Source organism: Formica exsecta, unplaced genomic scaffold (genome assembly GCF_003651465.1).
Source record: "Formica exsecta isolate Colony F162 unplaced genomic scaffold, ASM365146v1 scaffold80, whole genome shotgun sequence".
In the NCBI taxonomy this organism is placed as follows: domain Eukaryota; kingdom Metazoa; phylum Arthropoda; class Insecta; order Hymenoptera; family Formicidae; genus Formica; species Formica exsecta.
In genome coordinates, this window is record NW_021853570.1 from 1550620 (window position 1) to 1562751 (window position 12132).

Consider the following 12132-nt stretch of genomic DNA (forward strand, 5'->3'; position numbering starts at 1 on the left):
TATATATATATGTAGAGTCTTTTCAACTCACGTTTAAATTTAATTAATTTATTAGGCTAATGAATTAATTGCTTCATAATTAAAATTCATCATTTTTTGCTATGTGCAGCTATACGCATCGTTCGCTCCGCGATCCGCGGAAGCCGCGAAGGAGCCGCGAAGAGGGCGAACGAAACGTAAGGTAACGCACACTCTAACGCTACGAACACAGGATCGTATTTTTGCATTCGGATGGGGATCACGTTACCATGAGCCATTTTAGGCGCAACTATCTTTGCTCGACGCTGAGCGCCGCGACGCGCGGCGTCGCGATGCTTGTATGCCGTGCCCGGACCAATCTCGTTTCTCGTTACGCAAAAGCAGTCACTGACCAAAATAAAATCCGAGTCTAACGCTCTCTCTCCTCTTCATCTCGCGTATATACTTTGCGCGAGCGTTAATATGTTTCATATATCTGCGCATGTCAAAATTTTGAACTTGAAATAACTATCTTTTCTCCTCTCCTTCCTATCTCTTCTCAACGCCATTTTTTTTTACTCCTCTCCTCGTTTCCTACTGTCATTATCTTTTTGATGGATTGTAGATTTTGTTATTCGTCACAGTTTGAACTGATGACGTTGAGACACGTTCACGGCGATCAGCTGTTTCGGACGAAATGTCTAAGTTTCGCAAAACTGACGAATATTATATAAAAATTAGCTAATTTTTGAAAATCTTTTGCATAACGAAATAAACATGTGAGTGCGAAAAGAGATCATTTTACAATATTTATTCTATTTAATTTATGGATCTATATATTTTTTTATTAATTAAAATGTGAAACAATATATTTGTATATATATCACATAGTAGTATCATTTGTGCAAATATTTTTAATGAAATTTCTCACACGTAAATGTATTTAATCTTTCTTTGTGTATATGAAGAAAGGTAGTTTAACACTACTAGCGTAACGGAGTCGCTTACTGTACTTCATTGTCTTTTAGTTTTACGCACGTTGAAATATAATCCTATACATTTCGATGCACATCGATGCAAACAAGATTCATAAATTTGTCAGTGTTTATGTCATTAGGCAGCCAACAACAATAACATGTTCATTTTCTCCATTCTTTAACGTATAACGCAGTTGGCAAATGTGCTCTAGCGAAACTATCTCCGATAAAACGGAAATCTAAATCTGTAATCGCTATCTTGTATATATCAAAAAATTTATTTGTAAGACGAAATATGCGCAAAACGCCGTTTCTCAGATTTCTGTAAGAATCTCTAAAATTGAAATTTTCTGTGTGAAATCATTTACCTATTTATCGTAAAAGTTTTGATAAATTAGTATAGATTAGAATCGAGAAAAATCACAAAGAAAATATTAATAGATGAATATAATTCATGGTTTTGTTTCTTTTTCACTACATAACAAGCACATAATTGAACGACCTTTTTATCTTGATCTTTTTAGAAAATTTGGCACTATGCCTGTACTACAACAAGATCATAATAAATGTCTTTCGGAAGAAAATTTTACAATTAGCTTTAGAGATTTTCTAATACATTACTTTCACCGGCATGATTAGTATAATACTATCGTTGATTCTTAATTGCAAAATAATAATTTTTGATTACTTTAATCGGATAATCAAAAATTAATTTATGCCTAAGAAAAAATGAGAATAAAATTTTAGCAGATATCAGTATATAAACAAGATTATAGATTTTATATTACTTCTTTTCAATAATTAAGCATATTATATGTTTAAAATATAATAAGATTAATCTTGGCAATATATCGAGCTAAATATAGAAATTCTGCTCCCTTTAATTGTCTTCGAAATAATAACGAAATATTTTTCACTCATTAGAATTAGAGGATTACTCCGAAACAAATTGTTAACAGAAGAAAATTGTATGAATTGCGCTCAAGATATTATGTATGTTTTCTTTTGATGGCGGTCGCGTAACGCAACGTCACCCTTCTTTGGGGGCGCGTGAAAGAATTTTATGAGACGGTCACGTTGAAGTGCGCGGAGAACTATCTTTAGAGCTCTCGCACGGACGGTGCTCCTTGCTCGGAAATAGAATACGCATACGTTGATGGGATGCTCGCCAAAAGTATATAAAAATTTCATCGCTTGTTTCCCAATAAAAAATTAAAAAAAAAGTAATCGTAAAAATATATGCCGCTAATCTGTGAATCAGAATTTTTGTGAGCCTAAAAATTGCAATATATAAAATGTAATTTCGTAAATTCACACGATTATAAAATATTTAATATTTTATAACGTGTTTCTTTCTTGAGCTCTTCCTGTTCGATAGATCGTGTTGTTCGAAAGTATGATCATCAAACATTATCGCGACTGACCTCTCTGCTGACTGGTGATCTGTTGCCGCGTGATTTGTCTTTCCGTCCGTTGCTGGATGTATTGTTGTTGTTGTTGTTCCTGCATGATTTGTTGTTGCTGTTGTAGCTTTTGCTGTTCTTGAGACTGTTGTCGCTTCATCTTGGATCGAGAAATCCGACAAAGTCACGAGTCGTTCGAACGGCAGAATCGTGGCTTAATGAACTGCTAACTATAATCTAGGAGAATCTACAGAGATCTTCGTTTATAATGTATTTCTCTCTTTGCCTCTCTTTTTTTTTCAATATATCGCGTTTTGTCACTCGCCGAGATTTAACGAACAAACTCTCTCACAAACGACGGACTGGAGCAAATCACTCGCACTTATCTCTTTCGCCCCGCAATACGCGCAGTATTCTGCTGGTAACCGCGGTTCAGTTCAATCAGTCGGCAGAAATCAAGTCATCGTCAAAAGTCTTGTCCCCGTGATTCTTTAAACCAAGACGTCGGTCGAATGCGAATTGAACGGGTTACGACTTGACGCTTGGCTAAAACGCGAGGAGATGGAGAGGGTGTTACATGGTTTGGGGTGGGGACATCCGAGGATACCTACTGCTGAGGAACAAGAGAAATATAGCATATGTGCTAGAGTTAGCTAGACATATTGCAAAAGATTTCAACAATTTTTATACATCACGATTTAAGAATACGAATGAGTAAAAGAATACTAACATGCAACGCATCATAAAAATATTTGCGTGACACATAACAGATATTTTTATTCCAGAAATTAAGATTTTAACATTTTTCTGATAACGACTGGCTTTAAGATTAGTTCACACAAAAGGAATATTAAATACAAAATCAAAATGTTGTTTGCTGTAGATACATTTTATAAAGAATCCGTTTGTACATCGCTGATCGGAGGAGCGGTAAAAGTCTCACGCAGCGTTCTCGCGCTCACTGACAGCCGCCCACGCATCTTCACATTATTGCCCCCTCCGTGCTTACATCTCTCTTTCGTCGTTCCTCTCCGTGAAGCCGAGCACTTCTTAAGCTTGAATGCGCACTCGTAGGTACATTTCTTTCTTTGCTCTTCTTTCTTCTTCTTCTTCGCGTGTGTCTTCATCGCTTCTTCTCTTTATCGAATCTTTATCTATAGACATCCAGATCTTTCTTTTAATTTGCAATGTACGCGTTGGCTTGCAATTTTTTTTCTTTCTCTCTCTTTTTTTTTCTCTCTATTTTCACAATCAGCCTCAATCTGTTTGTTCTCTTTTCCTTAGTGAAATTTGGTAATAAGAAATATATATTTTCATTTGCGTAAGCTCGACCAAGTTTAGCTGCGTGAATAACCCTTAATCGCGACTCTGAGAATGCATCGCCCAGCTACTACAAACCGCATTCTAAATGCGTGTGCCTAAACGCCTATCAGTGAGCCTAACAACGCGGGGGATGCCTCGTAATACATAAATAACGACTCGCATGTTTCGAGATACTTTTAACACCATTCGAGATACTATATATAGGGAGCATTTTTTACTACTAATTGTAAAATTTAATCGAGATCATCTATTTTTGCGTTGTAACTATAAATATAGTTTAAATGTTTTATCCACTTAGATAAAAAAAAAGATTCTTTCTTTTCCCAAATAATCGTAGTTTTTCGTAAGCAATGAAAATGATCCTGCCTAACCGTTTTGACGAATCGGAGCGAAACGCATACCGATAACTAAATTTGCTGACGGGTGCACTCGACCAATTCATATCCATTAACGATAATCATCTTTCCATGCAATATATACTTCGCATTGCAATTAATCTACATCAGCTTTCTGTTGTCGTCAATATTAATAAAAAGTGAACGTTAACGGTCATGACGCGTGCAACGAAGGAAGTACCTTCGCGCGCCAGAAACATCAGCACGATCATCACATCAAGAAGGTGGGTCACGCGTGAATCACCACGTTTCGTCCATGATGCCGCATAGCGACGCATCTATTTTGAGATTTTGTGAAATAATCTCGGTCGACATGATGAGAGAAGTCTTTACGTATTTCTATGATTCAAATACTGAACACGAAAGAATGTTTCGAAACCGTTAAAAGCGATGCGATCTTTTTACTTCATAGACTTGTTATAATCTATTTTGATGGAGCACAGTTAACAAAATTGTCATTAAGAACCGACGCGATTCACTTGAAAGTTGTATATATACGCTCGTTCTCTGAGAAGTTTCTTAAATAGAGAAATAGCCTTGATCAAATATTCTTTTTCGTGATCTCTTTTTCTACCTAAATATAAATTTATACACGCAAGATCAAAGTTATTAACTTCAAGTACTCACCGTTTTCCACATTGTACACTCCATCACAATTATACAAAGGGAACTTGATATCCAAACGTAAATCATCAATGTCAGTCTTGTTCTTCGTGTAGATGCTATCTAATTCATGTCCAATGTAATTTGTCTCCTTTATTGTATCGAAATTTCTCGTCGCATTTTCGCGATTGTTTCCTTCTATGAAACTGTTACATAATTTAACGATAGTTTGATAATGAATGATATTTAATTTGACGGATTATATTAAATGATCGATGCAACTACCTGTAATCTGTAGACAATCCGAAATCATAAAAAGATTCGTACGGTTGTTTACAATTTATAATAGACGTAACGTCTTTATCTTGCGATAGGAATAAATCTTTTAAAGCTACATATTTTGGTGTATCCTGCGGAAATCGTTCGATTAAGCATTCCTTGTTCGGATCACAATAAATACCATATATTGATGACAATGCGCCTGTAAAGAAAGTAATGCTGCTTTGGAAAAAATATAATGATTGTCGTTATACAGTTACGTAACCGCATCATAAAGAAAATGGATTAATACATATACACTCTCTCTCTCTTTCTCTATCTATATAAGATCGCTTGTTTTTCTTTCGTATATTTTTGGATCATCGACTCACATTTTCCTCCACATTCCGCGAGATTATTTTACCATCTATTTTCATACCAGATCATCCGTTTTTTATGCAAGAGATGAATCATTTTTTATAATTTCCAGAAACTGTCGAAAAAAATTCTCACGATATGAAACTCGATCGTTTATGTGCTGGACATGATGTAATGTTTTAATCGTCCTCTGGTTTTAATAAAAAATAATTTCTAACTTTAAACAATATAAGTGTTTTAAGTTATAAAAATACTATCTTAAAAAATTACATTGGCGAGACAATATATATATAGTTTAAATGTAAGATGCAATTAGAAAATCATAAGAATCTTTTTTAAACGCTTAAATTTTGAAAAAGCTGCATATATACAGAGTATTTCAGGTCCTATGGGATAAATTTCAGAGAGTAGATCTCGTTAAGAAAATCAATTTTTGTCAAGAAACCCGTGATCGCCTGTGAGATAAGCAACCAGTCGCTTGATAACATTGCGTGTGTAATACTTAAATAAAATTTAAAAAAAAAACAATAAAAAGTAAAAACAAAATCAAAGGATGTGGACTAGTATTATTAAAGTGTGTGTGTGTGTGTGTGTAATAAAAGATTGAGAGAGATGGTTAAACTATTAATAACAGTCATATTACTAATGCTATATGAAAGAGAATTTTTTTTATTAAAAAAATAATAAAAAATCATTTCATAATTTTTACGATTAATATTAAAAATTTATGAGGAACTTTCATTATACTGATTTTTGTTATTTATTCGCATAGACAAATAGCATATAATATTCTTTCATCTTTGTATTGCATTAATTACCTTATATATGATTAGACGTTTTTAGATTTCCTTTCACCAATAATACTGCCACATCACAATATTTTAAAGAATATCAAACGAGAGACAGTTACGAAGGCACAATAGAAAAGGAAGATGGAACATAGGCAAGAATATGAAATAATTACCCATAAACCAATAGCCAAGTTTATATTGTAGAGAAAGCACACATTTTTTTATTTACATAGTATATAAATATCCATATGACCATGAGTGTGAACAGCAATATTAATAAGTAGTTAACTCCTTACTGATATTAAAAATATATTAAAATATTTTATTTTGAAAGTGTCTTCTACCATTGATTGAATATTAACTAATCGCTTAATTAATTTATAGAATATTGCTCTTTTACAAAATTCCTCAAGAAATATTGTTTTTTGTGACTGTATCATTGTCGATTGTACCTCTAAATGCATGAATTTTATTTCTATCGTGTCAATTATCGACGCAAGGAGTTAACAGCATGGTGATTTAGCATAGCCGTACATGTCCCATAGTAGATTCCCATATTTCATCTAGCTGTAAAACGTTAATTTCTCGCGTTTTAAGTATAGATAATTAATATGGAAACGTGTAAAACTACAAAGTAAGAAGCCGTTTAGGACGATCGGATACTCCTACTACATTTATATATTCAATACTTATAAATAAACAATATATTCTTATTAATTTGTTTTTTAAATAATTTGACTAGTTCCAATAGAGTATATCACAATGCATAAATAGAGAGTGATTTGAAATAATATTAATCTTTGAATTAAAATATGAACTTGTTTTTTATCCTCTAGTCTATTCGACGTTTTATTTTTCATTACTAGCTTCGATAAAGTTAGCTTTGAAAAAGGAGTATCGTGATTCTAGCCTGTAACAACGCTGGCAAGAAACAATCAACGTATGCGTAGAAAAAAAAATCGAAAATATAATGTTTTAATTAAAGAAAAAAATAATTGAAATAGAGATAAGGCATAAATAAGAAATAACGTATGTAGATATGCGGATCAAAAGCTTTACTTAACTTGTCCAATGGCATGATATTGTTCAATGAAGTTTTTTTCTTAGCTTTTGCATTCTTGTTTCTTCTCATTTTTTTTTTTTTTTTTTTTTTTTTTTTTTTTTTTTTTTTTAATTTAATTAACTAATTCCTGCGTTTTAACGTTAAATCGTACGTATGTACAACTATATAAAAACAAAATAATTATGCGCATTGAGACAAAGCTAGTTTGCTTTTGCCCTGTCACTCTATAACACCGCTTATTCGTATTTTCTTATATCGCGATAAATCATCGTTCATCTCTAAGAAGAAGCAAGCTAGAAAAAGCACTTTGACATCGATTTATAATATTCGTTTATCTTCGAGCGTTTACAGGATTTTTTTCTCGCATAAAGGAAATATCCCGAGCATTGTATGTCGTTATTTCCTCCACCACATTAGCCTGCGAACTGGATAGATAATAATTAAATATGGTACGATGCGCAAATCCGAAACCAACACACATCAAAGTTAAGGATTGATTTTTCCACCATCTTTATATTTTATCCCGTTCGATCTTCTCGTTCGATCCCTTCCTAATCAGATCTTTACGAAATAGGGGCATATATAGATCGTCTGTTACCTGGCACCTCCAAATGGGCGGAAGTTACGGTGGAACCTAGACTGTTCGTCGCCGTGCATGCATAAGTCCCAGCATCCTCTATGTAAAAAAATAACAATTTTATCCAAATAAAATGTAAAAATAAATAAATTAACGTAATGACTATTAAAAAATTATGGAGGAAAGATAAGTACGAAGTATAATCACTCTTATATCGTACCGGGAAAAGTTTTCATTACGGTAAGACGGCAAACGCCGTTTCTGTATTGAATTTCATGACTCGTAGAATTTTCGACGATCTTACGATCCTTTGACCATAGAATATTAGGTTGCGGTTCAACTACTGCAATATCCTTCAGTGGCTGAAATATAATTATAAGAAATTCTTTTTCGATGTTAATAAAAAAAATTATTTCTGAGAATTATCAAAAAACTGTTAACATTACCGTGATGAATGTGGGAGCCTTTTTCGGTAATATGTCGAGATAAGGCTGAATCACTTCTTTGGTCGATGATACACCATTGCTAGTCGGCCACGGTGAACCTACGATGTTTGATAAAATTTAACAAAAAAATATAATAACGAACAATATATGACAATCAGGTTTAGAGCAATATGATTCGTACAGGATCCGGTATAACATCGTGAGTTTGTTAGAGCCAATTGTTAGAGACTAAAAATATGATCGATTAACATGCACGGAAATAAGAAGCGTCTCAATCGCAATCAATGTTAAATTAGATCATTTCTTTTCTTTCATCACACTTCCTAAATTGCATTTTGTGATAGTAATTGTAAGAGAGTTTCGAGAAGAATCCGAGTGCAGTCAGGAAAGCAAGAGCATAAGAGTTCCGATAGAAGTTATCGCAATCCAGAATCAGCGAGAGAAATGATAGAGAAAGAAATAGTACAGCGAACGATCCAAGCGAGATGAAAAGTGCTGAAAACAATTAATAAAGGCAACAACATATGTTCTCGCGATGGCAGGCTTATACCTGCAGAGTCCACATTGCTAGGTGGTCCAGTAGCGCTACTATGTCTGGGAGATAGGCTCGGCAAACTTGGACTAAGAGAAAGCGGGCTAGGCGTAATGCGATCCCATCTTGACGGTGATACGGAGCTGGGTATGATGAGACTCGGAGGCGCCATCATCGAGCTTTCCACGCCCAATTGCTTTTTATTGAGATGTCTCGTGTCCTCGGCTTCGGAAAACTCACTTTCCGACGTCGGCTCCCACTTGACAGTCTTGCCGAATTTGTTTCCCGGCTTGCTCTGGCGATTCAAGAACGTACCCTTCTTCGCAAAGCCATTCGCTTTCTTTTCGGTAAATTCGTGAACTATAGGTACATCTATGTCGCTGGCGCGTCTCTGTCCTTGAATGCTCTTCTGACTGCTTTCAACCGTCTTCTTACCCTCGCCGGGCAAAATGATACCGAATTCATAACCAAAGTCATACTTGAAATATATGAGCCCAGTGTCCGGATCGATTTGTTTTGTTCCTGTTTGCGCCAATGCATTACGATGCTTATTACTTCAAATGTAATATATTTATAAATCTATTCATGCAATATGCGCGCCATTAGATCGCAGACGGAATGTCTTATTGCTATGTTTTAAAATTATGTATTAGGTGTAAATATGTATGTATATTATACTTTTACATCAACTGCATATAATATGAGCAGTTAAGAAGAAAACTATATATATTTGCCTTTTAGATTAAAATAAGGTAATATTATTATATTACCGTGTTCGGAGACTCGCGATTCTTCTCTATAAGTTCTCGGCTCGTCACTATCCGTCGTCCTTGAATCGACAGGATGCTTCAAAATCGGTTTGCTCTGCCTCAAGTCCGATTGGATATCACTCACGAATTTCTCGGTTTTCGATTTGAAGCTGCTTGTCATATCACTCATGTGACGTGACGCGATGTCTGCGAACGTTTCAGAGCTTTGTATTACGGAGAAAATATTTATTCACCTTTTGCATATAGACGAAAGAGAAATCGTGCGTTTAATAAAGTGAAAAATAACATGTAGAACGAAAATATCACAAAAAAGGAGAAAATCGACCAAATAAACAGTAATTAAAGCCAAATAAAGATGTAAAGTGATAATTGTAAGAATCTATGTGTAATTATATCCACACTATTGTCGAGAATCAAAAATATACTTCTACCATCAGCGTTTCTATGATTGTCTACGTGAAAGCATTACATGGCATATTAATATTTCTCTTACGATCCGCAGCTTTTTTCACGTCGCTCCTCGAAATAAATCCGTATTCGGGTGGCGAGCCGGGCTGCAGGATGCTGTCTCTCTTTTCGGAAGCTGTTTGTTGCTGCTGGTATCTCTGATGGCCGACCGTTCCGTCTATGTCCTCTCTGCGGATCTGCGAGGTCAACGACGTCGTTGGAGGACCGGTGTCAAACTCTATCGGTGACACGACGTGCGTCTGCTTAACCGGAGTGCTCGATCTCGAGCTCTTCGCCGCGGGCGGTTGAACCTTTCGGTAATACGGCTCCTCCGTGTCACTGTCAGCCGGAGTCCACTTCGGCCGAATTCTGCCAGCGTCTACGTCGCTCTCGTAATCGGACTCACGAAATTGTCCCTGCACAAATTTTTTCGGTACAGGCACGCGATAATGCGTTTGCTGCTTCTGGACCGGCGCGGTGTCGCCAAATTTGATGACGCGGCTCGTTTGCTCAACGGTGACGATTCTCCTGGCGTTCTCCGTCGACTCGTCCATCCTCACCGTTTTCTTGGTTTCCGTACCCACCGCGTTTGTAAACGGTGCGCTTGCACGCGCCTCGTAAAATTGTTGTTGCGGTTGCTGCGGTGGCGCGTACGCGATTTCTGGCGGAGAGCCGGGTAAGAGAACCGTCTTCGGCTTTGTTGATGCTGCCACTACCATATGATACTTGTTCAGCTTCGCTGGCTTTCCTATATGGAAAAGTTTGTCCAAGAAAGTTCGAAACAAGTTCCGACAAATATTCGAGAAAAGAGCGCAACGAGAAGAGATAGCACATCTTAGAAGAGCACATATATTTCTATACTAATAGAGTGGAGCAGCTTCCGGTTTCACGGATCTCGTTAAGACCGAGTAGTCAAAATTCGATGAATTTCGAAGATATGTACTGAACATTACGTCCATCAATTAGATATCGACGACATCTCGGAATTTTCTCGACCTCACGATGATGAAACCGGTTATGAAGCAAAAGTGGAAGGCATATTTATAGAAAGCTGATCGATATTATGCAGAAATAAATGCGATGGTTGAAGATGAAAATTTAATAATTGTTTCACAAAGGAACACTAAAGAAAAAAGAAAAACATGCAAGCAATAAAGATAAGAGAACTTGTAATGCTTATCAAAAGAACTATAACATTATTATCTGGAAAAATTAAATTAGCTATTTTCAGTTATTTTCTCTTCAAAAATGCACAAAATTAATAATGCAGTTATTAATATAGATATACACATACTCTATAAAAACCAATATGTTAAATATTTATATTTCTTTCAAATTAATGTAATAAAATAATGTAAATACCAAAACTTACACAAGTACTAAAATCTCGCAGTACTAGACATTTCAATTCGAACGTCAAGTTTAGTAAGAAGTAGTAGCGTAATACCTGAATCAATGACATTAAGTTTCGTAGAGCTGCTCGCACGACACGGCGGTGTTTTGCGATCGTAGTCGCTTTCATAGTCGCTCTCGCGGAAATCGCCCTTTACGAACTTCGAAGGACTCGGAGAGATTGGCAAAATCTTTTCCACTGGTTCCAATTTTCTATGCGATTGATCCATGGAATGCCCAGTTTCCTATTAAATATTATTTCATTGAGAGACTTAATTTCTGCAAGTAACGCTGCGAGAAACATTAAATGGCATACACAATTTTTACGGACACATTCCGAGTTATTAATGTGCACACATATTAAAATCTACGGCTACAAAATATTCCATAACAATTTATCGCTCTATTTGTTATGTTTTAACTTTCTAGGCAAGCATAAAAAATAACAGCATTCAAAATGACACACGCATCTCGAAAATCTCGAACCTTCAAGGATTCGAAACTGCGTAAACCGCTGCTAGTCGTCGAGGAATAACTCTTCTCGAGAGAGCTGCGTTGCTGTTGAACAACTTTAGGAGGTGTTTGCGTGCTACAAACAGGTGATGAAACGAAAGAAGACTCTTCTTTTCGTAAGTGATCAGTTTCGTAGCTGTAGCTTTCGAAGGATTTCATCTTGCTTTCCGTGCTCATGGTATGACTCTCTGTGTGAATCATCGTCGAAGAACCATCGCGTTTACCAAAAGATTTTTGCGTCGTAGTTGTCGTAGATGAAGCCTTCTGCTGAAATGGCTCGTCCGTGTCCGCCATGTAACCGCTTTC

General features: G+C 35.8%; 3 protein-coding genes across 3 annotated transcripts in view; all 3 read right to left on the bottom strand.

Annotated features, from left to right (window-relative positions):
• The window catches only part of LOC115244162 (titin-like), a 90151-nt gene extending 87311 nt beyond the window's left edge, over positions 1 to 2840 (bottom strand). The window contains 1 exon segment of the mRNA XM_029821593.1: positions 2360 to 2840. Within this exon segment, the coding sequence (XP_029677453.1) occupies positions 2360 to 2498 (139 nt within the window). The 5' untranslated portion in view covers positions 2499 to 2840.
• On the bottom strand, positions 2639 to 5186 carry LOC115244161 (the record flags this gene model as incomplete). Its single annotated transcript, XM_029821592.1, has 3 exons — positions 2639 to 3492; positions 4684 to 4865; positions 4945 to 5186. Coding segments are annotated over 3 exons (528 nt in total), but the record flags the coding sequence as incomplete, so codon positions are not given.
• Positions 5187 to 6258: 1072 nt separating this feature from the next.
• The window catches only part of LOC115244163, a 38817-nt gene continuing 32943 nt past the window's right edge, over positions 6259 to 12132 (bottom strand). Inside the window, exons 43-50 of the mRNA XM_029821594.1 lie at positions 11800 to 12132; positions 11369 to 11558; positions 9968 to 10669; positions 9475 to 9660; positions 8723 to 9226; positions 8173 to 8270; positions 7947 to 8088; positions 6259 to 7825 (exon numbers count right to left, since the gene is read on the bottom strand). The exon at positions 11800 to 12132 is cut by the window's right edge and continues 2529 nt beyond it. Of these exons, the coding sequence (XP_029677454.1) occupies positions 7713 to 7825; positions 7947 to 8088; positions 8173 to 8270; positions 8723 to 9226; positions 9475 to 9660; positions 9968 to 10669; positions 11369 to 11558; positions 11800 to 12132 (2268 nt within the window). The 3' untranslated portion in view covers positions 6259 to 7712. The remainder of the gene's footprint in view (positions 7826 to 7946; positions 8089 to 8172; positions 8271 to 8722; positions 9227 to 9474; positions 9661 to 9967; positions 10670 to 11368; positions 11559 to 11799) is intronic.